The sequence below is a fragment of the Bacillus rossius genome, chromosome 3 (assembly GCF_032445375.1).
Source record: "Bacillus rossius redtenbacheri isolate Brsri chromosome 3, Brsri_v3, whole genome shotgun sequence".
NCBI classification, from domain to species: domain Eukaryota; kingdom Metazoa; phylum Arthropoda; class Insecta; order Phasmatodea; family Bacillidae; genus Bacillus; species Bacillus rossius.
The window spans coordinates 72,618,139-72,643,309 of NC_086332.1; the positions used below are offsets into that span (position 1 = coordinate 72,618,139).

The 25,171-nt window shown below is 41.6% G+C and overlaps 1 protein-coding gene across 1 annotated transcript in view; it reads right to left on the bottom strand.

The window, feature by feature from the left end:
• LOC134531319 (protein Wnt-5b-like) overlaps positions 1 to 25,171 on the bottom strand; it is a 151,716-nt gene that overhangs the window by 98,165 nt on the left and 28,380 nt on the right. Inside the window, exon 4 of the mRNA XM_063367014.1 lies at positions 12,702 to 12,813. Within this exon, the coding sequence (XP_063223084.1) occupies positions 12,702 to 12,813 (112 nt within the window). The remainder of the gene's footprint in view (positions 1 to 12,701; positions 12,814 to 25,171) is intronic.

A 25,171-nucleotide genomic window follows, 5' to 3' on the forward strand; every position in this document is an offset into this window, starting at 1 on the left:
CCGATTGGATTAACACTTCATATTGTTCCTGACTGGCCCAGGGTTATTCGGGGCGTGTCGAAACAAATGTGGGCCAATCGTTTAAGTGAAGCATATGTACATGCGTTTCAAGTCTGTTCCACAGCTGAATGTATGAGAGAACCCCACTGAGTGCGGAGAGTGATCCACGACTCCCCTGATAAACACTCTAATCTTGATGTTATTTTATTTCTTCAGCACCAGGTAAGGAAGTGGTGAGAGTTTGTCATGGGTTGAAAGCAAAATGTTATGGTGATGCGCCGTAAGCAATGCTGTCTCAGCAAACACGGAGTATTTGACCTGAGATCACAGAACACGCAGAAAGCTAACGTGTTATTACCAACAGACAAGATTGTTATATGCTCACGATGCGTACACAATTTCGCCGAAAGAGACACAAAACAAATACAAAAAAAAGTTGCGCGTACTTATACAAGCATAGTCTGAATTCGACCGATAAACATCGGTTGTAGATTCATCAAGACAAAATAAGTTGAAAATATATTTACGACTTATGGTTTAAAATAGGCCGAATAAATTTTTTATTGTAAATAATATAGAAATTATTAACGGGAGAACGCTGAAATTTATTAAATTGATTTCTAAAACTACCGCGAATATGGTCGTTGAAGCAAAATTATTTCATTGAAATAATTGGGGGTAGTTGTTTATCTGAAACTCCAAATACGTATATGAGGCATGGTAATCACTTTAAACCATAAGTTGCATGTATTATTTCCACTTATTTTATCGGTTTAATATGTTATTTTAGACATACGTCACTGATGGGTACACTGTTTGTCATAAGAAACCTCTATAATGGATAAAAAATAATTATGAAAATTAATAAAAAAATATGTAAACGGAAAACAATTCAAATCAGCCCATGTCAAAAATTTAAAAACAGAAAATGATGTGGAAGGAATAAGTCAAAAAGTTACTACAGCAGAGATATACAACAAGACAGTAAATAAAGACAAGGAAACGACCTTGGTCAATAGAGTGACACACAAACAAACCCAATGATGATACTAAACAGATAATGTGGTTGACACAACGACAACACAGAGACGCACAGGAGAATGAAACCAAACATGTGTTATGGACACCACACGACGACCTTACAGACGAACACAGTATGTTTCTTAAGACAACAGTTGTGACGTTTCGAGAACTAAGATCTGTTCCCGTCCTCAGACACTGGACCTTATACCCCCTCTCCATGCGCGGCTAGTAACAGACGAGCAGTCCTCTGATTAGTAGTGCACTTGAGAGCCGATGTTATTGGCTGGTGTACGGTTACCATTTCTTTGGTGGTAACCTAGTTTGTCTGAATTAAAGGTATTCATATTTTCTTTATTTCAATACTATTTTGACATAACTTTTTTATTGCTGATATTAAATGCTGATTTATAATATTTCCTTTTTATCCTTCTTGTATGAGTGGAGGAGAATTGTCCCAGAGTATTTTATGACTATGGTCCCTGGCTTTTTCGTAAAGGTTTAGTTTTACCCTTCTTTATATTTGTTTGTGTTATTTATTGTGTGTTGAAAGCGCTCTGATAGTTTCTCCTATGTATGCACATCCAGCTTCACTGGGGGATCTAATAAACACAGTTGTGATATTGACACTTATCTGTGGTTGATTTTATGCTGGTGATCGTGCTTTTTACTGTAGAATTTGATTAGTAAACTGTTCTTAGTTCATATTTGTTGTTCAAAGCGTACAGAAAAGCGGCGCATATTCACGCCACTCCACGTGGCGGCCTCAGTAAGCCCGCGGAATTCCCAGGCCAATAGGGGCTAGATAACCGCTCCGTGAAAGGAGGGAATGGGGGAAGGGAGGTGGCGAGGTCAAACCGCGCTAATCACCGATGGTATGCGCGTGTGATGTCAGTGACAGTGCGAGACCCCCTCCCCCTTCCCCCAGACCAGACTACTGCTGGAAGCCCACTCAGATGTCTGGCACCTGTCGCTGCCCTGCTTCCTAGTTCGTATCACTACTTATACTGTATATTTACAAACTTCGGTGCAGATTCATAAAATAAAATTAAGTCAAAATATATACGATATAGTGTCTAAAATTCTTCTTAAGACTGGTATACGCATAGAAGTTGTAGCTGAGCCTTTATTTTTTTTTAAAATAATAAAGAAATTATTTATGATGAAATTACCAGTGTCTGTGTAACGTCTAATTGAAAGAAGTTCAACAAACACTAAATATTTTTTGCTGAAGTAAGACTATTTCATGGAAATAAATTAGGGTAAATTCCTTATTTCGCATAAGTTGTTGTGACTCGTGGGAAAACTGTTGTTTTTAAAGGAATGTTAATAATCTTCGCGTCAAAAGTAAAGAAAAAGGTCGCCCTGTTATACTACCCTATACACCAACATTTTCGTGAAAAACTAGTATAAAATTTCAAGCAAAATACTTCGATGCGTGGCAAATGCACAACCGCACACAATCAGTTTGAATCAGCTGCCTTAAATCGGGGGCACTGATTGTTAAGAGACGTACACGCAAAAATAAAAAGGTATTTCGAAGAAAACATTGAACTATTAATTAGATTAAAGCAACTGCAGGCGTAAATTAAAGCCCAGAAACGCGAATTCCTAAGAAACCATACATTTCATCAAACACTACAAGAGAAAAAAAAATGTGGTCGCGTCTTTATTTGTATTATTTATATAAAAAATAATTTGTTGGTTAAAGGATGCTGTTCACAAAATTTAGCACTGAAAATCTGAAGATTGTGTTTCAAATGTGGAAGTCGGGCATCAGGTTCATCAACTGCTCGTACTTACATTGACATAAACACAACTACTTAGTGCCCGTCAACACGTGTACGTGTTCCGACGGTAAATAGGACACTCTTGTTTCCAGCGAATGATCTTTTGGCATGGTGACTTCCAGAATTGGAATGCATTTGTCACACTGGCGTGCAATATCACGTTAACGACTTTGACACACTAAACCTCTGCTACCTGCTAATTTCTTGTAAGTTACGAAGATCGATTCTAGTCCTGAATGGGGGAATTTCTCTCGACGACATTAACCGTTTCCCCTTACTTGGGCAATGGTAATAATTTCATCACCGTGTGATGACGCAGAATTCCCAGCCTCGACGTCCTCGTAGACACCAGAAACTCTTGTCGACGACCGTCATTCCTTGTGGCATTCCACCTCGCTCTCTCCATTCCCCGGTACTGCCAGGTTCATCGACACAGAACCCGCGACGTTCTTTGTTGAGAACTGTATTTCTTACGATACACGGATTGGTTTTCGGATACGTGACACTCTTGCACGTCTCGTTTTCACGATGGCTACACATCTAGCCACGACCATCCAGTCTGCCCCCGGTCACTATCTACGTGCGTCCATGCCCGCAGCCTGACCAACCAGCACTCGCACTCTCGCTTCCGTCCGCCAACCCCCGGATAACCTACTGTTCACCCGAGCAGTTCCGAAGATTACCGAAGTAAAGGGTTAAGTTAGTGTAGGTTCGGACAGGCAAAAAAATAGCTTTTTTTCGGAAGGGTCTGTTAGGTTTAGTTATCGTAACTAAAATGAAAGTTTGGTAAGATTGGGTTAGCGTTATTTTAAACACTACATAACCGAAAAATATATAAATCCTTGTAATATGGTGGGTTTTTTTTTCACGAGGAACCGGCAAACTTCGGGGAACTTCGGAACTTTTTTGGTTTGGCTCTCATTCCTGTGAAGTGTAGATTTCTCCCAACAACCCTCAGCTACACGCTGACGTCACACGCCATAGAACTCGTGGTTAGAAGGGTCTAATCCTACACTTCCATTGAGTCTTCCTGAAATTGCCACTTTCACCAGAGCCCAGCCATTTTATTTGTTTACCTAATTTAAAACCTAACTAAATATTTAAAATATATTCATTCCAATATAAACTTAAAAAATTATATTCACTAGTACTCAATTCAATTGGCTGAATTTTTCATCTAGACGTAACTTCCAAGAACTAGAAGTTAACTTTTTAAAAAATTTTGTAGCGTATTAAATTTCAATTTTTTATTCAATCTGCAACAGTTTAACTTTACTCAATAACTCTCGTCAGTTCTCATAAACTCTAGTGTTACACTTCTGATGTCCCAACATTACCAGCGAAGGCAAACAACCTCGTCGCTCCCTGGTTGTAGTTCCATATAAAATAGATTCAACCCGAACTTCGCGAATCCATACAAACTAACACTCTAACACCTGAGAACGACGGTACTCTAAACAAATCCAAAAGCAGAGTTATTTAAGGGAGCATGGAATTGGGAAAGTTAATAAATGCTAAACTTAATACTTTAAAACTCCTAGCAGATTTATTAACACCATAGAATGTTTAACATGATTTATTTCGTGCACGGCTGTGATCCGTTCATCCCAACAATAATTATAAAAGTAATGAACAAAGACTTGAAAATATGTGAATATAAATATTAATATACGAATCCGTTCAAATACAAATTGATAAGAAATAAATAGCAGCCAACTTTACATTGAAATAATTTAATCCTTAAATTTGCGAGCAATGAAAATTAAAAAAAATATTAAATGGATTTACTGGAAGTGTTAAAATATTTAATAAAAGGTTCATGACTAAAGTTTCAATTCAGTTTATCCTCAAATAAACACCGTTAATTTACGTTAGGCCTCGGATGTTTCGCACTACGATGATAAGGATGTAAAAATTATTTAAGATTACTCTAACACTTGAATAGTTTCTATTGTATGGTAATCAAAGTACCTCTTGCAAAACGCACGTTAATTTCAGTGCTTACTAAATCAGGCACGAAATGTTTTTAAACGTGGTGTTTCACCACATACTTCGTAGTGCAAGTTCCATTAAACACCTATCTTGGCAGAGCCCCGCATTACCGTTACTCGCTGATTTCAAAATGCAAATGTAAACGCCTTCACTCGTGTAATAAAAATTAGTTATATTGCACTGCTGATTCTCCTCAAAATGTCGTGGACCAACACCAAGTCTACTAATGCTATCACCGTAAAAGTAGCACCTACTTTTCAGATGCACCGTGGACGATGCCATTCACATTGAAGCACAGAAAGGCTTTATACCTCTGATTTCATGCTGCCCAGCCACAGCTATATTTAAAATCGGGCAAACTAGCAATATAGTCCGCTCCTCAAAGTCGGCACACTCGCGTAGAAGGCCACAATCCTGTTTTCCACCTCGGCGGTTACCAACGAACTCTCTCGTCGGCGATTCAAAACACTACTCCCGCGCATGCGAGGTGGCGTAGCCCACGCTCGGAGGCCCGACAGTCTCTTGTTTATTGACGTCATCACGCCACAGCACAATCTGTCGCGCGACCTAGCAACCAAGTTCAAATTTACGCGCGCTTACAACGGCGCTCTGCAGTCTTTTACTTTTCAAAAATAAAACTAATCTTACTTTACTTCATGTAATCGTAAAATTAATATATAAAACTCAAAAGACCAAAATAAAATATAGAATAAATAGATGTCTTAGAATTAAGATAATACTTATTATTTACCTAAAGTTTGACATCTTAAAAAAAAGCTAAAATGGAATACTAAACCAACCAATGTAGAAATATTAGTAAGTCAAAATATTAATAACATATTTCTGTGGCGTGGCCACTGGCCACTTAAGCTCGCGCAGTTGGCAACACTGAATGTGTTAGCCTTTTGACGGGAAGCCTACGATTCACACATCCTTCTGGACATACCCGAATACTCACGTTGGCAAGACTTCTTTTCTTAAAATTAGCAAGAAGTAATTAAAAATACTTTAAAACACTGTGGATGGTTGGTTATATTAGGTAAGTATAGCTACATTAAAAAAACTGTAAAATCATTTTATGGTTGCTTAGCAAATAACTTTTTAATATGTAGCTATCCAGCGCTAGGAAACCGTTAACATGATTTCACAGTATTTTTAATGTAGCTATCCTAACCAAATCAACCATCCACAATGTTTTCAAGTATTTATAATATAGCTAACAATACCTAATTGACCATTAGTTTTCATGAGTTGCATATTTATTTACAATAAACAAAAAAAAACAAAAAAACCGAAGATGCACGATCGGGCGTTCGCCTCTCGTCTGTTGAAAGAAGGCTTGCCAACGTGAGTATTCGGGTATGTCCAGAAGGATGAGTGAATCGTAGGCTTCCCCCTTTTGACTGCGCCTTCTACCCCACACTTACAGCGTTTCTTGGGCGCTACTTTAAACACAAGCTTAACCTAATGGTTTGTAAATAGACTTGTGATGTGAGTTTAATAAAGGATACTTACTTTTCGATTATGTTCCCTTGTACTATAGACGCCAGTGAGGAAGTGTTTATTTCACACTTGTGAGCGTTTACGTTGTTACATAATTTACTAGGTCAAGTTGGGCTGAAAAATCATTTCGTTATTTGCAGTGTCCAAACGACAGTATACAGAGTTAGACACAAATCAGGTAGCTTGTTCGTTCAGCCACTGAAGAAAGCTGGCAGTTTGCTAATCGGACTAATGAATACGTAAATCTTCACTTAACTTTGGCATGATGCTAGTGTGGATTACGTACAACTACTATTTCCTACTGATATAAGCATTTAATATTTGCGTGTTTATTGATGAAACTTTCATTTCTGTATTTATTGACAAAAAGTGACTTAAAGACACTGAGCATGGACACACAGTGCCGCGACTCGTGGCGAGTAGACAAATTATTCACCTTTATTTTAACCTTTCACGAGATGTAAAACAAGATTACGTGAACGTATTTTTCTTTGAATGTCAAACTGAACATCAACAGTTTTTTGTACATGTGTTACGGTGTGTTTATAAACTTATAGATTGTTTATTTTGGCATGCGCCAAACAGAAATTTAGCATGAAATATTTTGTAAACACAAGCTTGATGTACGTAATACAGGTCAGCGCCGTAATTTTGCTGAGTTTCAACTACAGAACCTTTTCAAACCACGCCTCAGTTCGCTGCGCGTACCTGGTATTCGGACCACAAGGCGACGCCCGGCACGGCTACGACGACAGAACAATTGAAGCTCACTTTGCGGCACGGGTGGCTGATTAAGCAACAATTCTGAGCCCATGTCGCGGCAGGGGGTTTTTTCCTCGCCTGGATGGCGCGCCTTCTGTGTCTGGCCGCGTCACGCGTATCTCTTCATTAGTCGGGAGCGATGACGATGGGTGGGTGGAGGGGAAGGGGGGGTTATTTATCGCTGCCTCTGATTGCCGGCGATAATTGGCGCTGTGGCACTCCAGCTGCCTCCCCCGACGACGGACTAATTCTTCCGCGCGGCCCGTGGCGTTCAACGGCCATCGCCGGTTGTGTCGGCGCACCTGCCGCGCGCCTCCCTCCTCTGTCCACCCAGCAGGCCTCTGATGCCGCCTCTGAGTCCCCCTCCGCCGTCACAACTCGCCGGGACGGGTCCTCCAGCACAAAGAAGCCTAATGACGCGGCGGTCCCTTTGGCCTCCGTCGCCGGCCACTGACGAACTGACGGTAGCCTTTTATATTTCTGAAGCTGGGGACGCCACGCTCGGAAAGACACAAAAGAACAGTCCCCGTAAAAACTTTATAGCCTACGCCTACAAGATTGAGAACTGTCTCTCTTTAGTGAAAGACCTCACCTTACTAGAAGCATTATGATTTTTTTCCGCATTCGTTAGGTAGCCAAATAGATTTGAAGCAAATATGTGTCTTCTTTGGCCCTTTGGACGACCCTGAACAAGTAAAGATCTGTAGTGTGACTAAAATCATATTCAGTCCAGTTCAAAGACAGAATCATTTGACCGTGGCAGTGAACCGTCATTGGGCTGTAAAGTATTTAAAGGACTATGAAGTCTAGCCTGGTGTGAAATAAATACTAATATTCACGAGTATATAAGTATTCTAATTGAGAAATATCAAAATGAAAAACTTTAATAAATCAAAAATCCAAAATATTAAGTTACACAAAAATGTATTTCAAACTAACGTATTCGCGTAGAAAAGGAATTTAATTACGTCATGAGTAGAGACCTAAAAAATTCGCGGATTCATGTTGCGATAGGTTAGAATACAAATGTTTTGCCTTTTTGCTGCTTTAGTATTCAGGCCAAAGTATATCTGAATGATTATAGTTTAGTAAAAAACCTTCAACAAAAGAAGTAACGAATCACGAGCATCCCAGTTAACAGGTGTCACGAGTTAGTAGCCAATTAGCAGATGTAAATTGCTCAAGTTCATAGAGATTCATGGAGTCTATCTTACAAGTCATATACTTAAACAGAGAATTTTTCCAGTCTCTAGTCATCAGTATTTAACATTTTTTTTTAAATTTTGCTACACGAGAGAAGAGATTATTCCATCTATTAGCCAAGTCTGAAGCCAATAAATAACACATATTTTTACCACCCGCGCACTCTAATATAAACTGTTAAAACTATTGTACATCAGACATCAGTAGAGACCCGGAAATTTCGCGGATTCATTTAGTCGCAAGCTAGAATGCAAACCTCCACACTCTCGCACCGTGTTCATGATTGGCACGCAGTTGTTTGGACACGCCCGTCTACGACCGTGAGCCAACGATGTCCAGCTAGGAGAGAAGTAAGCGAATCAGGTAGTGCCAAATAACAAGGATAAAAATGTTCTCGCTAAGAAAACAACCAATGGGAAAGTAAACATGGGTCGAGCACACCTATAACTTAGAATTCTATCCTGAGGCCAGAGGAATCCGCGAAATTTCCGGGACTCTAGACATCAGTGATATTCGACTGTGAATAGGCAGTAACTGTTTCACTGACAGCTAGATCTGCAAATATCTATGGTTTTCTTCTCGAGTCAGGCTAGACTTTACTGTCCTATTGGAACTCGAGCTAATATATCCAACTGATAAACTACTGTCATGGTCATAGCCTTTATACACTGTTGCGAACGCAGACAGGACCACGACGCGCACCAGGTTTGGAGCGGGCTGGCGGGCCCGCACGGCCACTGACGTCAAGCGCCGTCCATTGACGTAAGGCATGCCACGCGTGCTTCGCAGGATTGCAAAGGTCCTCGCTACCCACCCCCCTCCGCTCCACTTGCCACGTCACGCCTCGGGCTATTGTTACCTGTAGCGGCCTGGGAATTCCGGGCTTACAGAGGCCGCGATGTGGAGTGTCGTTAATAAGCGTCGCTGTTCTGGATGTTTCGGGTGTCGGATCGGCGCGGGATGACGCGACACGTCACAGCCGCTCTCGTTCCTTCGAGAAGGACGCCGCGGGTATATAAGGAAGACGCCGACCTCCGCGAGTGTTCCGAGAGTTCGGAGAGTTCCGCGAGTGAAGGGAAGTGCAACATCGGCGAAGACCCCCTCGAGAGCGGCGCGACGAGGACCGACAGTACCGTGAGTGAGCGCGACTGAGTGGCGCGAGGTTGTGTGTGTGAGGACAGGCGCGAAGTAAGGGGCGAACCACTGTTGAGCCTAGCTCCAGTGAGTAGTGCGAACTGTGGAACTTGAGAGACATTTAGTGACTTGAAAACAAACATTTTTAAGTGCCTGTTTATTGTGTTCGGACATTTTTAAGTACAATAATTATTTATTAATGTAAATTTTAGTAATCAATAAAACTGTAACCAAACAAAATTGGGCTCTCCATTACGAGCCCAGTTATCCCACATTAGAAACCATAACAATATTTATTTTATCATGGCAAAGGCTCTATTTGGCACAATAATCTCGTTTCGTACTCAACTTAGCCAAGAAGGAAAACCACTGCAGCCAAGAACGTCCTTGATCTGCCATAACATAACTACGCCATGTAAAGAAATATTTTTAAAACCATAAAAATAAGAAGTTAAAGTGTATTACAGACTATCTTGACAATAATCATTTTCGTGGTAAATAATAATTAGAGACACGGAATTTCGCGAATTCGATTGGTGTCAAGCTGAATTTAAATGCCTTGTGTTTGATTTACCAACGTTAGTTTTTACATTGGCTGATTTCTAGGGGCAAGCATATTTCGCGAAAAGATTCCGAGATTAGCTGAAAGTAAAAAAAACTTTAGCGTCGTCTGTGTTTCGTGACTGGTTGAGTTTATTTCAGGTGCATTATTACTGTCAGTGCGGAAGCAAACGCATCCTGAATTTCCCGGTCAAATAAGGCAACAGCTTCTCTCACAGACATGTTTTCGAGGGCCCGAAGGCCAACGCACCCGCCTACCACCCCTCCCAAATGTGCGCCCTTTAAGGGTAGATTGGGAGTCTGCTTACTGATCTGAAGAATACAGAGCTCTTTTCCACTGAAACTTCCAGATCCAGGAAAACATGTCCCCTCCACCACTACATACATAGTGGCTTCTTAGGGACCTGTAGACCAAAATCCCCACATGGAGCTACATGCAGGTAAGGGTTTAAGACAGGTGCTTCCACAGTCCAGCGAGCCCCACAGTCGCCGGACATGCTTAGCAGACTGCTACCCATTAGTCATCCAGGTCTTCCCAGTACTACAGCCAACTTTAGGTATCATCGGCAGACTGTTCGCCGGTAGTTTTACCAGACCACCGCGCTTCAGAGTGCAGCCACGAGGTGTCCTCGTCGCCTCGGAAAACCCTCCGACCCGCCGTACCTCGGCCCGGCGGGTTTACAGCCGATTAAGGCCCGGATGCAACTGCACCCCTCTGGCGACGACCGCCATCAACCCCAGCTGGAAAATGGCAGTCACAGTGCACAGGCAGGAAGCACCTGGGGGTTACCTCAGTACATCCACCGACTACAAGGCTAAAGGGGATACCTCGCCGTGCAGTTTACAGCCCGTTTGTAGGCCCGGTCGCCCGACACCGCAACCACCATACCCAGTCGAACTCCATTTCCATGGGGCCTAATCCATTCACTATGGGGCCCTTTGGGACCGATGCACCGAGGCTTGGCCGGTTAACCCCCCGGAAAGGTTTCTATCGCATCTGCTGTTGCCCGCAGATTCAGCCCTTTCACCATTTCCGGTCTCATACATACTATGCGGCAGAGTTAGACCCGGCAGCGCCCTCTTCAGTAAAGAGGTGCTATGACCAGAGGTCGGGGTGAGCAGTCCCAACATAGCCACCACAACCTCAACAGCGGTGCCACGTGAAGGCAGAGGGTTGCCACTTGGTGTGGAGAGGCTATATAATCGCATCACACACCCTTTCCGCGGACTTGATGGTTCATGTCTCGGATACTAGAACCGGCAACAGTTCCGACACCTCAAACGACAATCACCCTCCAATCAGCCGTGGATACCTTAGAGCAGGCAGAGCCCGGGTACCCGCTCTCCAGCCCGCAGCCAGAAAGGCCAAGTCCACTCCCGCCTTCTCTCTCACAGACAGCAACCAATCACAAGAAAGAAACCGCTGGTGCGGGCGTACCTTGTTACAGTCTATTAGCGTTAGATATTTTCACTAAATTTGCCCGCCCCTACTTATTTCTCAACGCGAAACGTTTTTTGTTCTTGTATATCGGCTCTACCTGATTTTCTTACTCCCTCCTAGCCGAGCAGCGTTGGCTCACTATCGTGTAGGGGCGTGTCCAAATGACTACGGTCCAATCATGAGAACGGTGCACGAGTATGAAGAACGTATAGTTTTCTAGCTTGCGACCAAATTATTCTGCGAAATTTCCGTATCTCTATTTATCATTTCTAGGTTTGAGTCCATGGAGGGGGTGCATGATACAAGGGGTGATGTCACTCCAGTTAACAAGTAGTTAGGAGATTAAAACGTATCTCCGTTAAGACTGAAGTAACAAAATGTTACTCTTTCGAGGTAACTCGCTAGGAATAATCGATGAAAAGGTCATCAAGTAGTCAGTACTGTAAAACAAACACGATGACAACACATCTGCAAAAGAAGTCGGATTAAACTCCAGTAAAACCACAAACTTTTGCTACCCAGAGGGAAGGAGAGAATAATAATTCTCATTTTTAATTCAATTGTTAATGACACAGCCTGCACTAATGATATGACTGGCGTCTGTTTAAGAAAATCATTAAAAAAAGGTTTTAGAGAGTAAAAACGGCTAAATACGCTTGTTTCAGTCTATAATATTTAAATAGAAACTCCCGGTAGAGATTCTTGAAATTAATAAAGATACAGGCTTTCGCGGCCATTGTCTGAAGTTGCTTGGCTTCTGGGTTGTAACCGAGGTAACTCGGTTGATTTAATGCAGTTTCTTGTATATTTAGAGAACGTAACTCAGTAGGTAACTCTATCCTGATGATGGCGACTGCAACGTTGACCGAAACGTCGGTGATATATTCGCTTCGGACACGGCTACTACCCAGAAGCCAAGCAACTTCAATTATTGAATTCACTCAAGGGACTCCACCATATATGTAATGTTATGGTTACCCCCCAGATATCATAGTTGTATTATGCAGGACGAGGAGACTGCGCGCCAGTCCACAAGTCTTGAGCTTGAAGGAGATACCACGTTAGAAGCACCAACGAGCGTCCAACTAACACAGATACGTTCCCCATTAGGCAGACGTGGCTCAATCACTGAAGCAGCGAAAAGGCAAACGTATTTTGACTATAGCCGATCGCGAAATGAATCCGCAGATGTTCACGTCTCTGCTGATCGCACGCACACCAAAATACCACCTCCGTGTGTATCAGCGTCCCTGGTGACCCGGTGACAGGCCACAACGTGAGGTGGTCGGACTCACCCTGCGGCCCGCCTCGTTGTTGTGCAGGTTCATGAGGCTCCTGCCCTGCTCCCGTGATGCCTTGCGGTAGTTCCTCTCACGCTCCCGCACGTCTACGAAGCCCTGCGTGAACCTGCGAACACCAGTCCCCCACTGCCTTCAGGCCTCTTCCTCTGTCAGTCATACCCTGCAGACACCCTTTATTATACATATGTAGGGACCGCAAAAATTCGCGGATTCAATGACCTCTAGGATAGCCTCCATTACCCTTTACACTTCTCAAGTAAACACGCGTGTTCATTGGTTACTAAATTGTGAGTCGTCTCCACTGGGTAGCTTGTGATTCGACGCTTCTTTGGTCGATAGTCTCTCATTGGCCCAGAGAACTCCAGTTAAACCGCGAGCCAATAGCAGAACCAACAGAATTATACACATGTTTGAATTTCAGCCTATCACGAAATGAATCCGCAAATTTTTCCGGTCTCTATACATATGTATCGATACACACCCGGAACTTTTCACAAATTCTGTTAGTCACATGGGAGATTTCATAAACTGTATGTCCATAAAAGAATGTCCCAGGTATAAATTTTAATAGTATCAACTGTACGCGATGTAGAGTGTCAGTAACAGTAACTCAAGCAGTTTTAGGTAAGCTCATGCGTGAGTAATGGTTTGTTGTTTTCTCGCTTGCAGCGCCACCTACGCAAAATGGCGACTCCGGAGAGTCTTTTCCCCAATTAGTAGAGAGCGGACCTGTAAATTTTATTTGGCAACAGAATGGAGCCCCTCCACATTGGAATCTCTTCGTACTAAAATGGTTGAACGTCGAGATCCCTGGCCGTTCTACTGGTCGTAATGGTTGAGACGACAGAGCTATTTTTCGCTGGCCTCCACGTTCACCTGACATAACGCAATGCGATTTTTTATATTTGGGGCTTTATAAAAGATCGTGTCTACGTTCCGCCGTAAACTATTGATTTTTCTAGAGTTGAGACACAGAATTTAAGAAACTATTGATTCCATTAATCCGGATGTGTTAACCAAAGCGTGAGGTTGGGTTTTAGGTGCCGTATAGATAAAGGTGAACATATTGGACATACTAAGAAAAAACTAGGTTAGTTTACCTTCAATTTGATGTAAGATTTGTTGTAAATAGTCTAAATTAAACTGTTTTACTCTACCATTGAAACTGGGTTGTTCTTTTGTGGGCATCCTGTATTTGATGCATATATTTGAAGATTGTCAGAGACCGGAAAAATTCGCGGATTCATTTCATGATATGACAGAATTCAAATATTTATACTTCCAAGTTTCTGCTATTGGCAAATAAATTCCCGGGAACACTCTAGGCCAATAAGGAACCCCCAACCAAAGCACAATCGAACCACGGGCTAACAAGTTGAAACGTCTCCCCAATCGGCAGCCAATGAACAGGTGACTGTTGCCAGATTATACAGTGGACTATGGATTGTATCCTAGAGGTCAGTGAAAATGTGAATTTTTCAGGTCCCTATTGATTCATTCCGACACTCCCCTCTACGACTGCGGGCCAGTCAGCTACCAAATAGCAGTAGAGTGACCGAATCACATCGACCCACTCAAAAGAAGGGGAGGTTCTGCAGAAAGATATAAGCTAATAAGGAAGCGTGTTCTGGTAGCGTATACAGAGCACTGTTAATTTTAGCCTGAAACCAGAAATTTCTCCGAAATTTCCGCGTCTCTATGCATCGAACATGTATTTTAAATTCCCAAAATGTCTATGTTCAAATTTAAACTTTTAATTCCCTAAATTACCCTATAGCCACCTTCCCACCAAGCATATGCATTCACGGGCTTGTGTAAGGCCAAGAACTTGCATCAACATAATTCAAGCTACTAATCACTGGGGATAGGAAAAATTCGCAGGTAAGATTATCCCTAGGATAGTTTTACAGTCCTATACAGACTTGGTCAAATGTTCTCGTCTCATTGGCTGCTAACCTGTGATATGTCTCAAGTGGATAGCCTGTAGTTTGATTCTTCTTTGGCAGAGGTTCTCTCATTGAGGTATACATTTTCAGATAAATTGAACCAATAGGTGAACAGATGTAATTTAGTTATATTTAACAACTTTTGATTAATGGCTATTATCGCTGATGAAATTTTTTTATACCAACAGGGTATTCTAGTATACACTTTTGTCCATATGTAAAACCTTAAAATTGATACTCTGAACAATGAATTCAAAAGTCAATACCTTATATTTACATAATTTTGTAATGTAATTTGGTGATATATATTTAATTTGATTTTAAAGTCAAGGTAATTTGGTGACAAAACATAATTTAGAAATTTAATTCTCTAAAGTAGCCATGTCATAATTGTTTTACACATTATACATACAGTAGCACATAAACTTTCAAATAATGTAATCAGTTAAAAAATTAATATATAATTTTTAATCAATTACAGCACACTTATTAATTGACCTTTATAAAGCAGGCATGTACATACACAATCCAGGATTAAAATAATTAACATTCCTGATTTAAGACATAAATGATTAAAAGACATAGTTTTATAAATCAGGTAACCACGAAAAAAAACATACGTCATAATGATCGTCGTGATATCACAATGTTTATATAGAAAGCAATTGAAAATAATTTTTGTTTTTTCGCAGAATATTATTAGCCAATTCCAGAATTATCTGCTGGGCACAGTTGTCACGCATATAACTGGTTGTGTCATCAACAGAATTTGACACTTCTCGTGGTAGGGTACTAAACAAAAACAACAGTTAAGCCATTTAGCACCATTTCTTTGTTTGCAGTCGGAGGAATAACTTTTCTCACATAACCCAAACAAACAACCAATCACTTTCTGGCTGAATGTTCGTAAATTTATGCGTTGCTGAATTTAGTTTCATGTTTTTCTTACTGTTTGATTCCCAGCTTCATTTTTCTTGTTGAATCCACAGTCTTCATCTGGAGGTGTTAAATATTTAACTGAGGAATCCCTTTTCTCAGTTTTTCGGTTTTTCTGCTTATCCTTGTGATTAAATACAGGCTTTTTCAAAATGCCACTGACAGCTTCTTCAAGTGATGCCTGGCTCGCAGTAATTGAGAGAACCAGAACTTGCTCCCGTAAGCATCAGTTGCCTCAGAATGAGTAACTTCGCCATTTTGTGCACGTTCTGTGTCACTGGCTGTAGCGAGAGCTTCGTTTATTATGGCGTCAGTATTCAATGGCACAATTCCAGATTTTTTGAAAACTGCCGTCATGGATTTTATATGAGATGGCTTTACAGAAGCAGGGTTCATCATTCGATGAAACAAAGCACGATTTGGTTTTGTGTATGATTCCCTCATAACAAATTCGTCAACACTTTCAGCCCAAACTGCTTTAGGCGGTTTGTAAACTCTCACATATAGTGGCTGAAGGAGATGGCTGGTATGCGCTGGGAATGTAAACAATCAGATGTCATTTTGTTTGGCCAAGGATATTACTTCTGGAGAGATATGGGAGCCAGGAGAGTCCATAAGTAGTAACACTGGGCCTTGAGGTGGGATACAGTTGATAAAGTGCTTCATCAAATAATTAAATAGTTCTGAGGTAATCCAACTGTTAAGGTGGAATCACAATGCCCCGACGACCCCGACACGACAGTCCCGACACGACGAAAAATTTTCAACAGCCAATAAGAACCTGGTTCATCCCGACGAAACAGGTTCTTATTGGCTGTTGAAAGTTTTTCGTCGTGTCGGGACTGTCGTGTCGGGGTCGTCGGGGCATTGTGATTCCACCTTTAGGAGATAGCTGCACTATTGTTTTTTTTCAAGACATTTTCCCATCGAACACCCTTAAAAATAACCATGGGAGGAATCCAAGAATTATAAGCACATTCATTCACAAAACAGTGTGAGTTTCATCTTTGTCAGCAAATGTCCCGTTGTAAATGTAACTTTTTCCAACAGCAGTGACAATTTCTTTAGTTTTAAAACTATAGTTATCCCCGTTTCATCACAATTCCATATGCAATTTATGTTCTTAATTCCTAATTTCGTCAGCACCAAATGAAGCTTTCAGAAAAAAGCATCGATTATTTTACGGTTCCCATGGATACTCTGTATGCAGCTAAATTGTCAGGTACATGTAAAGTAAGTCCATATCTTGCTTTAAAGTTTACCCACCACCACAAACTTGCACTTTTTTTGTGGGTTGAAAAAATGTTCACGACCACAAACTTCTGCTATTCAGCAAGCAACATATCTTACTTGTTTCGCACTTAGCCTGAACCCTAATTCTTACATTTTTCAATGATGTAGTGATAAATTCTTTGCTCTTTTCGATGGGAAGCGCATGAGGTCTTCCCATTTTAGGCAAACTAACGACAAATTTTGGTTTGGGATTTTCTTTAAAAACCTTTTGAGCTTCTTAGATCAAGGAACTTTTTTTTCCGCTGCTTTGTAAATTGTACAATTGTTTTCAGTCACAAGAACAGCTGCTTCTATAAGGTCTGTGTGATTGTATGATCGATAACGTGAATTCCATTAATTAACAGACTTTTCCTTTGTTTTATGTTTAGTGTTCGCTAATTGGCCTAGTACTGCAGGTATTTTGGCTAAGTTAATTTGCTAATATAGGTTTTTTGGTGATAACAGGCAATTTGGTGATATAACTAATCGTGAAAAAACCTTCGCAATTAAAAAATTTAAGCAATTTTACACATGACCTTTAATAAAATACTTAGTTTTAGCCTGGCCTGCTTATGTAGCTACCTTTAAAACCCATTATTTTAGCATAGATATAAATTGGAGCTTCAAATGCTAAGAAAGCATTCTTTAAACTTAAGTTTTTGTGCAAATGTAAACTGCAATTATCAAAAGTTTTTGCACTGAAATATAAACTTCACATGTACCTAAACGTTTCCACGTATCTTCTTCGAAGAAAAAAAAAACATTAATTTCTGCTGAAAAAAAAACTAAACATAAAAATCACATTGCTTACGTGTCACAACCCAATATTTGTTCTGTACTAACACTTTTTTTCTTGTATCTTCGAAAGCGTTCAACAGAGCGCTCTCCCCGCAGTGACCTACGAAGCTTTTCCTTTACTGGTTTGTTTTTGAGCAGCAAAAGCAAAAATATCACCGAATTGCCTCTACCACCAATTTACCTCGGTTTACCTAGTAGAAGTAGCGCAAAGGTGTAATTATTTTAATGATAGCCTATTGTGAAATGAATCCACGATTTTTCCCGGTCTCTACTCAGCAAGCGTAGTATCCTTAAATTAAAAAAAAAGTTATGAGTGAGTCTTCAGTACTCGCCAGTGATGTGTTAACCTAACCACGGTAACGAACAAATTCATGTTCTCATGTTGTTCATGTTGCAAATAATCTTAAAATACGAAACTTGAACACGAAATTTAACGTAGAATTCTTTAAATTGCCAAGCGTGATAAATAAATTTATAAATAAATTATTCGCTATTTAAATACTAAAATTTGTGGATGCGAATCACACACATACTTTCTGCGCCCACCACTATAATTCGTTGCCTGAATCGTAAACGTTGCTTGCCACGATCAAACGATGATAGCAGAGCAACACGAGAAAACCAAATAATTTAATATAATAAAAACGGCTTCGATACAACCCCGGTTTTGGTCCTGATTTTCAGATTAATATTTTATTAAAATACTGCCCATCTTGTTAAAATTCACTAAAAATTTAATACTATGAATTTTTCGCATACGTTAGAATTTATACTTTTATGGCATTATTAAAATATAAACAGGAATCATTTTAATACACATAATATAATACTAAGTATGTGTTTGTATTTATTTTTCTTAAACGACTGAATCGACTGAAATCAGTCTGTAAATACCTCCTACAAACAAACTTTAACTTATTGGGCTGATCCATTATAATTACATAATATTATTAAAAGAGTAAAAAAAATGCCAGTGGCGTGATTTGAATCACGTCTCTTTCGGTTTACATGCACGCGCTCTACCAATGTGCTATTTGAGATTTTAGAAGGAGATTGTGTATTATAATCATTGTAATTCCAGTTTTCTTAGGTATTTTAAAAGTTGCGAATCCTTTTTTACTGTGACTATTTTAGTTTACCAAATATATTCCAGCGTAGTTTCACTGTCACAAAGTTTTATTTGGCTCAGCAATACGTTTTGTATGTCCCCTAATGTTTTACGAAAGTGACTACATACGAGTTTATGTTGCTATCATGTTGGGTCCACCATCTTTTTGACACATTTCCGTTTATAGACTTCCGTTCCATTTCCGCGAAATTATCTCCTGCGAAATGCCGTGCACCAAGGGCTGAGCACTTCGAGAACTTGTAAACCTGATTCTACTTAACTTCAGAACTGGAGTTTATCGGTGCCATTGCACCATGTGGTACTTGTTCGCGGGATCCGGGCTGTGATGCCCTAGTCTGTCTCTGGGGCCTCAGGGTCCAAGACGCTCCACCGAACTGCTTCGTGAAGCAGCCATTCTGAGCTCTACCTCCACAGTGGACCTGCGTGAAAGGAACCAGGGCTTGATGCCTCGTTAGCGTCGGGGCGGTTCCAGACGAGAAGTGGGAAAGAAAGAAATATTATTGAAAATAGTTCTGTAGTTGTTGTTGTTTTTGTTGTTATAGTGGGCACTGTAACATTTTTTTTACTGTAGATGGGACTGAAACATTACAGATTTTTGTAAATGGAAGGTAAATTTGTTCATTCACATGAAAACAACTGTATCACCGGATTCTTACACGGGCATTTCTGTTTGTTTTTTTTGTCCCAGTACCTCCAATGGTCAAAGTTCCCTGAATAGCTTTCCAGTATTAACTGTTCACATACTGAACACGGTGCGACAAAACGAAGTCATTTTTTTGAATATTCGATTATTATCTTTTACATTTTTTTAATTATGCTTGAATGAAACCTCAATTAAAATGTAAAATTATGCGCCAATTTTAGTAAAATATACTCAGTATTATCATGAAACACGTCTTTCATACATGCAAAATTAACCATACCCATGTTTTGTAGAAATTTACGATATATTTCTTGTAGTATTACAAACAATTTCTTGGCAACTTGTTACAAAGTAATCTTTTGTTTAAGTACAGAAAATTTAACAATAGATTCGGAGGGGTAGTATTGGAAATATAATGGCTTTCAATTTTCTCCCATCAAATATATTTGATCAGAAAATCTCAAATTATTTTTAAATCATGTTACACTATTAAAGATTATTATTGGTCTGGGTTATTTCAAACTTTTCCATTTTAATTTGATTTTGACATTAAATTATGCAACACACTGCTGGATGAAATTATTTAACTTGTAAATGTTATGTGCAGTTTTAATTTTTTTACAAGTATAAATTTAACTCAGAATAATTATCATTACATACAAAATTGTCTGTGTTTTTTTTTTAATTTTCACAGACAGAATTTCATTTTCACACATATTAGGTTTTTGCACACGACATTCATATTAACATTATTTTCTGTTATTTAACATTCATAGTCTCTTTAATCACCCACGTGTTATTCGTCATTTTAAAGAATCGTAAAACGAAACGGATGGGACGCTAGGCACGATTCTGATTGGACGAATGAATCCAATATCAAACATGTTTTAGAACCTATCCTATATTAAAGATATTTGATGAAAACTCAAGTCATCCAGCTTGTCAAACCAACATGGCGGTGCTGGTGACGTTTTCGGTGACGTAACAACCCTCCAACTCTATTTGACACTACGTATTGGAAGGTTTCGGAAGCGAAAATCTGACAAAGTGACAGGGCCTTTAACGTTATGATTAGAGACATGCAAAATTCGCGGATTAATTTCGCGATAGGCTAGCATTAAAACAACTATACCTTCGTACCGCTTCTGCGATTGGCCCACATTTTATCCGGGGAACTGTGAGCCAATGGGAAACACTAGACCGAGAAAGTGCCGAATTACGGACAGCCTAGTTGTGACGTCTCACGCGTCAGTAGCCAATGAACAGGTGTCATTTCCGCGAGTATTTAAAGGACTGTGGAGTCTATCCTAGAGGTCAATGAATCCACGAATTTTGCGGGTCTCTAGTTATGATCAACAAAAGTTTAATGGTATAAAAATACTGTTGAAAACAATATGCCGTTGTTCTCTTGCCATCTCTCGCTCTTTAGTTTCGGCGACAAGAATCGCAAGAGCGCGCTTTGGAAATTTGTATTTATTTATTTTTCCTTTTTGCGACGGAACCAACCTCCTCTGCTCGTGAGTCACGCTGAGGCCGAGCGTGACTGGTCACCGATCGTCGCCTGTCCAAAAAAAATTTTCGAGCCAGCTGTACCCCCTTTCCCCCTTCTCCCGTGTAACAGCATTAGACGCGACGATCGCATCAGCGGGGCCGCGGTGACGTCAGCGGTCCGGCCAGTTGCATCTTCCGGGATCGGAAGGAAGGGTTGGGGGAGAGGGGGTCGCGATTTGATCCGCGGGCCGTGACCAATCGTGGCCCGGGGTGGGAGCGGGAAAAATAGGAGGGGGAGGGGATTGGCGCGGGCGATAAAACACGCTTTAACGACGCGTCCGCTTCGTTTATGCGCTCGGTCCCGTCTTTCTTCGTCCTTCTCCTCCTCTTACAGTCAAACGCTCTTTCCCCCCCCCCTCCCCCCACACTGCCTTCGCCGAAGTTTCTCAGAGCTTTCCGCGTCCGATTTAAGCCCCGTCTTGTCTTCGGAACACGAGGTGTAGCCGTGCTCATTTCTTACGACTTTAGTCTGCACCGTGCAACTTGTCTAAAGATTTGACAGCTCTCATAAATAAGGACCGTATAAAAAATCGCTGATTTTTTCCCCCCGCAATATGATAAAAATTTTAATTTGTGTACCACTAAACTAATTCTATTGACACGCCGTTTATAGGGAGGGACCGGAAAAATTCTCGGATTCATTTCGTGATGTTCTAGAATTAAATTTATTATACCGTTATGCTGCTTCTGCTATTAGTTCACTGTCATTCTGTAGGAATAGAGACAAGCAACCAAACCAAATAAGTATCGAATCACAAATTATCCAGTTTAGACATCTCACAGGCCAGAAGCCAATGAAACAGGCGAATTTTGGCCAAGTATGCAAAGTATAGTTGAGTCTATTCGGGGGGGGGGGGGGGGGGTCATTGAACCAGCGAATTTTTTAGTCCCTATTTATAGTTAGGGACACGTAGTTTTCGCGAGAAAAAATATCTCAAAGCCCATTAGATTGAAATGAGGTATGCCCGCGCCAGCAGTTTCTGCCTTGTAATTGGCGGCCCTCAGCAAGAGAAGACATCGCCGTTCAGGACGCTTTTGCTCCCGCACTGAAACTCTTTGATTCGTATGGTGACAGTTGACACGTGTCTAAAAAAATTCAACCAATCACGAAATACAGTCGCTGTTATAAAGGTTTAAGAAAACGGTCTTGAAACTTTTTGCAAAAATATATCTCTTTATAGGAAATACTCTTGGCCAATGAAAAACCCTAAACCAAAGATTTGCCGAATCACAGGATAGTAAAATTGAGAAGTCTAACCAGTCGACAGACGATGATCAGGTAAAATTAGCACGAGAGTATACGCAGGACTGTGGAGTTTATCCTGGAGGTCATTGACCCCGCGAATCTTTCTAGTCTCTACCATTGGCCATTTCCCTAAATGTCATTTGTAAAGCAACGCATGTGGTTGTTAGTGTTCGTAAACAATCATAAAGTGGTGCTTTGTTAGTGACATTTTTTGAAATTGCTACCACTGGTACTATTTTTTGGAAAATGTAATATTTTAGACAAAATATGAGAGACCGGAAGAATTCGCGGATACATTTTGTGGTAGGCTAAAATTGAAACCATTTTACCTCTGTGGAGATATTGCTATTGGTTCACAGCTTGGAAAGAATCTAGGCCAATGAGAAACCATCAAACTAAGAAGCGTTAGATCACAGACTACCTAGTTAAAACGTCTTACAAATCAGCAGCCAATGAACACGTGACATTTTCCCAAGTGTGTATAGGATTGTGGAGTCTATCCTCAAGGTCACTGAAATAGCAAATTTTTCAAGTCTCTACATTTTACATGTCACTATATAAGTTTTGTGCTCTTAAAACCTTTCCTACTATTGTAGGCCCAGACATTTGACGATTAAATCTTGTACGCCTTTATTAAGAATTATTTTTTATAACTTTCCACGTTGATGTGTAGTTTCCTCCAGAAGTACCTATTGTTAAGAGCATGACTCAGAGTTTGCGCCATCTTCCGACACAATTACATATACAGCTGCGCATCGCATTCTTGCACGCCGTCATGAGCCAGCTCATCGCTGAGTGAGAGAAACATGAGCGCTTGGATCTAGGCTTCGCGCTACGTTGCTGTGAGACTTGCAGAATTCGCGTTAATATTCGGAGCGAGGCTATAATGCATATCATGGCGCACTCTTAACTCCGTTTTCATTTGGCCGTGAGTAGTTTTTTTGGTACACCCCTGAAATAACAAGGAACCGATAGCGACAATACAAAAATTCAAGCTATCCAGTTACCCGCCATACGGTTGAAAAGTAAAATGTGACGGCAGCCAACGGACGGCAGACAAAGACTTATTTGTGCACAGGTGTGTGAGTGAATGAGTCGACGCAGTGAGTGGCGACACAGCTCCGGCACTAGCCTGGACAGCTAGGAGAGGTTGGGTAGGCCTCTACCGGACCACGGGTTCCCTGGGTGACTTAGTGGTCCCAGTGTGGTGTGGGAGATAGGGGTAGCAGTGCTGATGTCTAAGGGCTAAGGAAACAGCCAACTGTCTGGTTAGCTGGGTGTGGTGGGAGGCCGATGTGGTGACCGAGCTGGGATGGGTATAATTAGCCTCTAGTCATACCCAACTCTCTAACGGCTTTCCCTATACGCGTATACGACGTGTTCCGTATCCACGCCTGTGGGTGCCCCGGGACGGGAAGGACTAACGCCTAAGACAGGCAGGTTACCAACAAATTGGTATATATGTATGTAGAGTACCAGGGAATATCACGAATTGCCGGTATCTCTTCATTGCGTTATAAAGGATACATCAGTGACTTCTGGACGAGTTTCTAAAGGTATGTAACGCAAGTTATCACGATTGAAACTTTTGATGGTGAGCAGAGGTGGTTACAAGGGTTGATAAAAATGGGGGTGCTATATCCCCCCCCCCCCTTTTTTTTCCCCAACTGAAGATATGAAAAAATATGCGTGAACTCGGTCCAAACGGTATGTTATTTTGTGTGATGCAATGATGTTGACGTAAGATCTTTGAATACCGAAAATTGTATTTTAAGTCTCAATGCAAATCCCCTTCCGAAACTATTTCCTGAATCCACGACTGGTGATGAGGTTACGCTCCAAACAAAACTAGGCTTGGAAGAAAAACACCCAGATTTGATTCCAGTTGATATCCTCACAATCTAGGAGCCTGTCCTGTCGGCTCCGTGGCTAGAGCTTCTGAATGGTACCAGGTTCGATTCCCGATCAGGTGGAAAAAGTCCTTCCTCGGGTGGTTCCTTCAGTTCCACGCCACGGAAGGCAATGGCGATCCAACGTAGCTTCATCTCACCCAGCCTGCTCTAGTCATACCGCTGTCATCTGACCGTAGCAATGTTTGAAGATCCTAAATCTGCCTACAGCACCGAAAAATTCATGTAAGTTTTCGATGGTGGTAGTTTTCCCTTCTGGTAGCTTGCCCTTAGTTGGATTCCCATACTGTTAGTATCCAATATTCTTAGTTTTACATGCTTTTAAGTTCCCCTGATGTTAGCCTTCTATGCTGGTAGTTTTCCGCGGCCCCTTCGCACGCGCGGATCGCACACAGAGGCAGTAAGAGCTGGTAGTCGGTGCTGCGAGCGGGCAGGGTCACGGGTTAGTGATGACTGCTCGATGAGTAATCTTGGCGGGGGTACTCCAAGAGAAGAATCTTCGAGGGGGGGTGGGGGAAGAGGAATGAGGGTGGGTTAGTAATGAGTGCCTTGGGCAGCGAGCACCTTCCCGCTGACCGCGGCCGCTATCAATCACACGGGGGAAGGGGTGGGGGGGAGGGTGCACCTGGACAAAGCCACTGGAGCGCTGAGGGAGGGGAGGAGCGCAGGTGGCGCTCGTTGAGCGATGCGCTCCGGTGTCGGGGTCGCGAACAATCTTCCCGTCCGGCGGCCTCCCCACACCCCGAGCCCCTCTACCCTCTCCCTTCATTCACGTCGCGCCCGAGCAGCCAGAGATTAGCCTCGTCCCTGCCCCAATCCATTACCGCGAGCCAGGGGGGACCCCCCGCGAGGCCGCCCGGATTAAAACAGCGCCTCCTCTTCCCGACCAGTCGGAGCCGCTAAGTGCGCAGGGGAGCGCCTTCTGCAATCTCGGGGAGTGCCCTTCCCTCTGTGCGGCGCCGGGCGTTAAGTAGTGCAGCTATTCCGGGCGACGCCTGGTCTTCCCCCGAGTGCGTGTTTTTGCTTTACCACG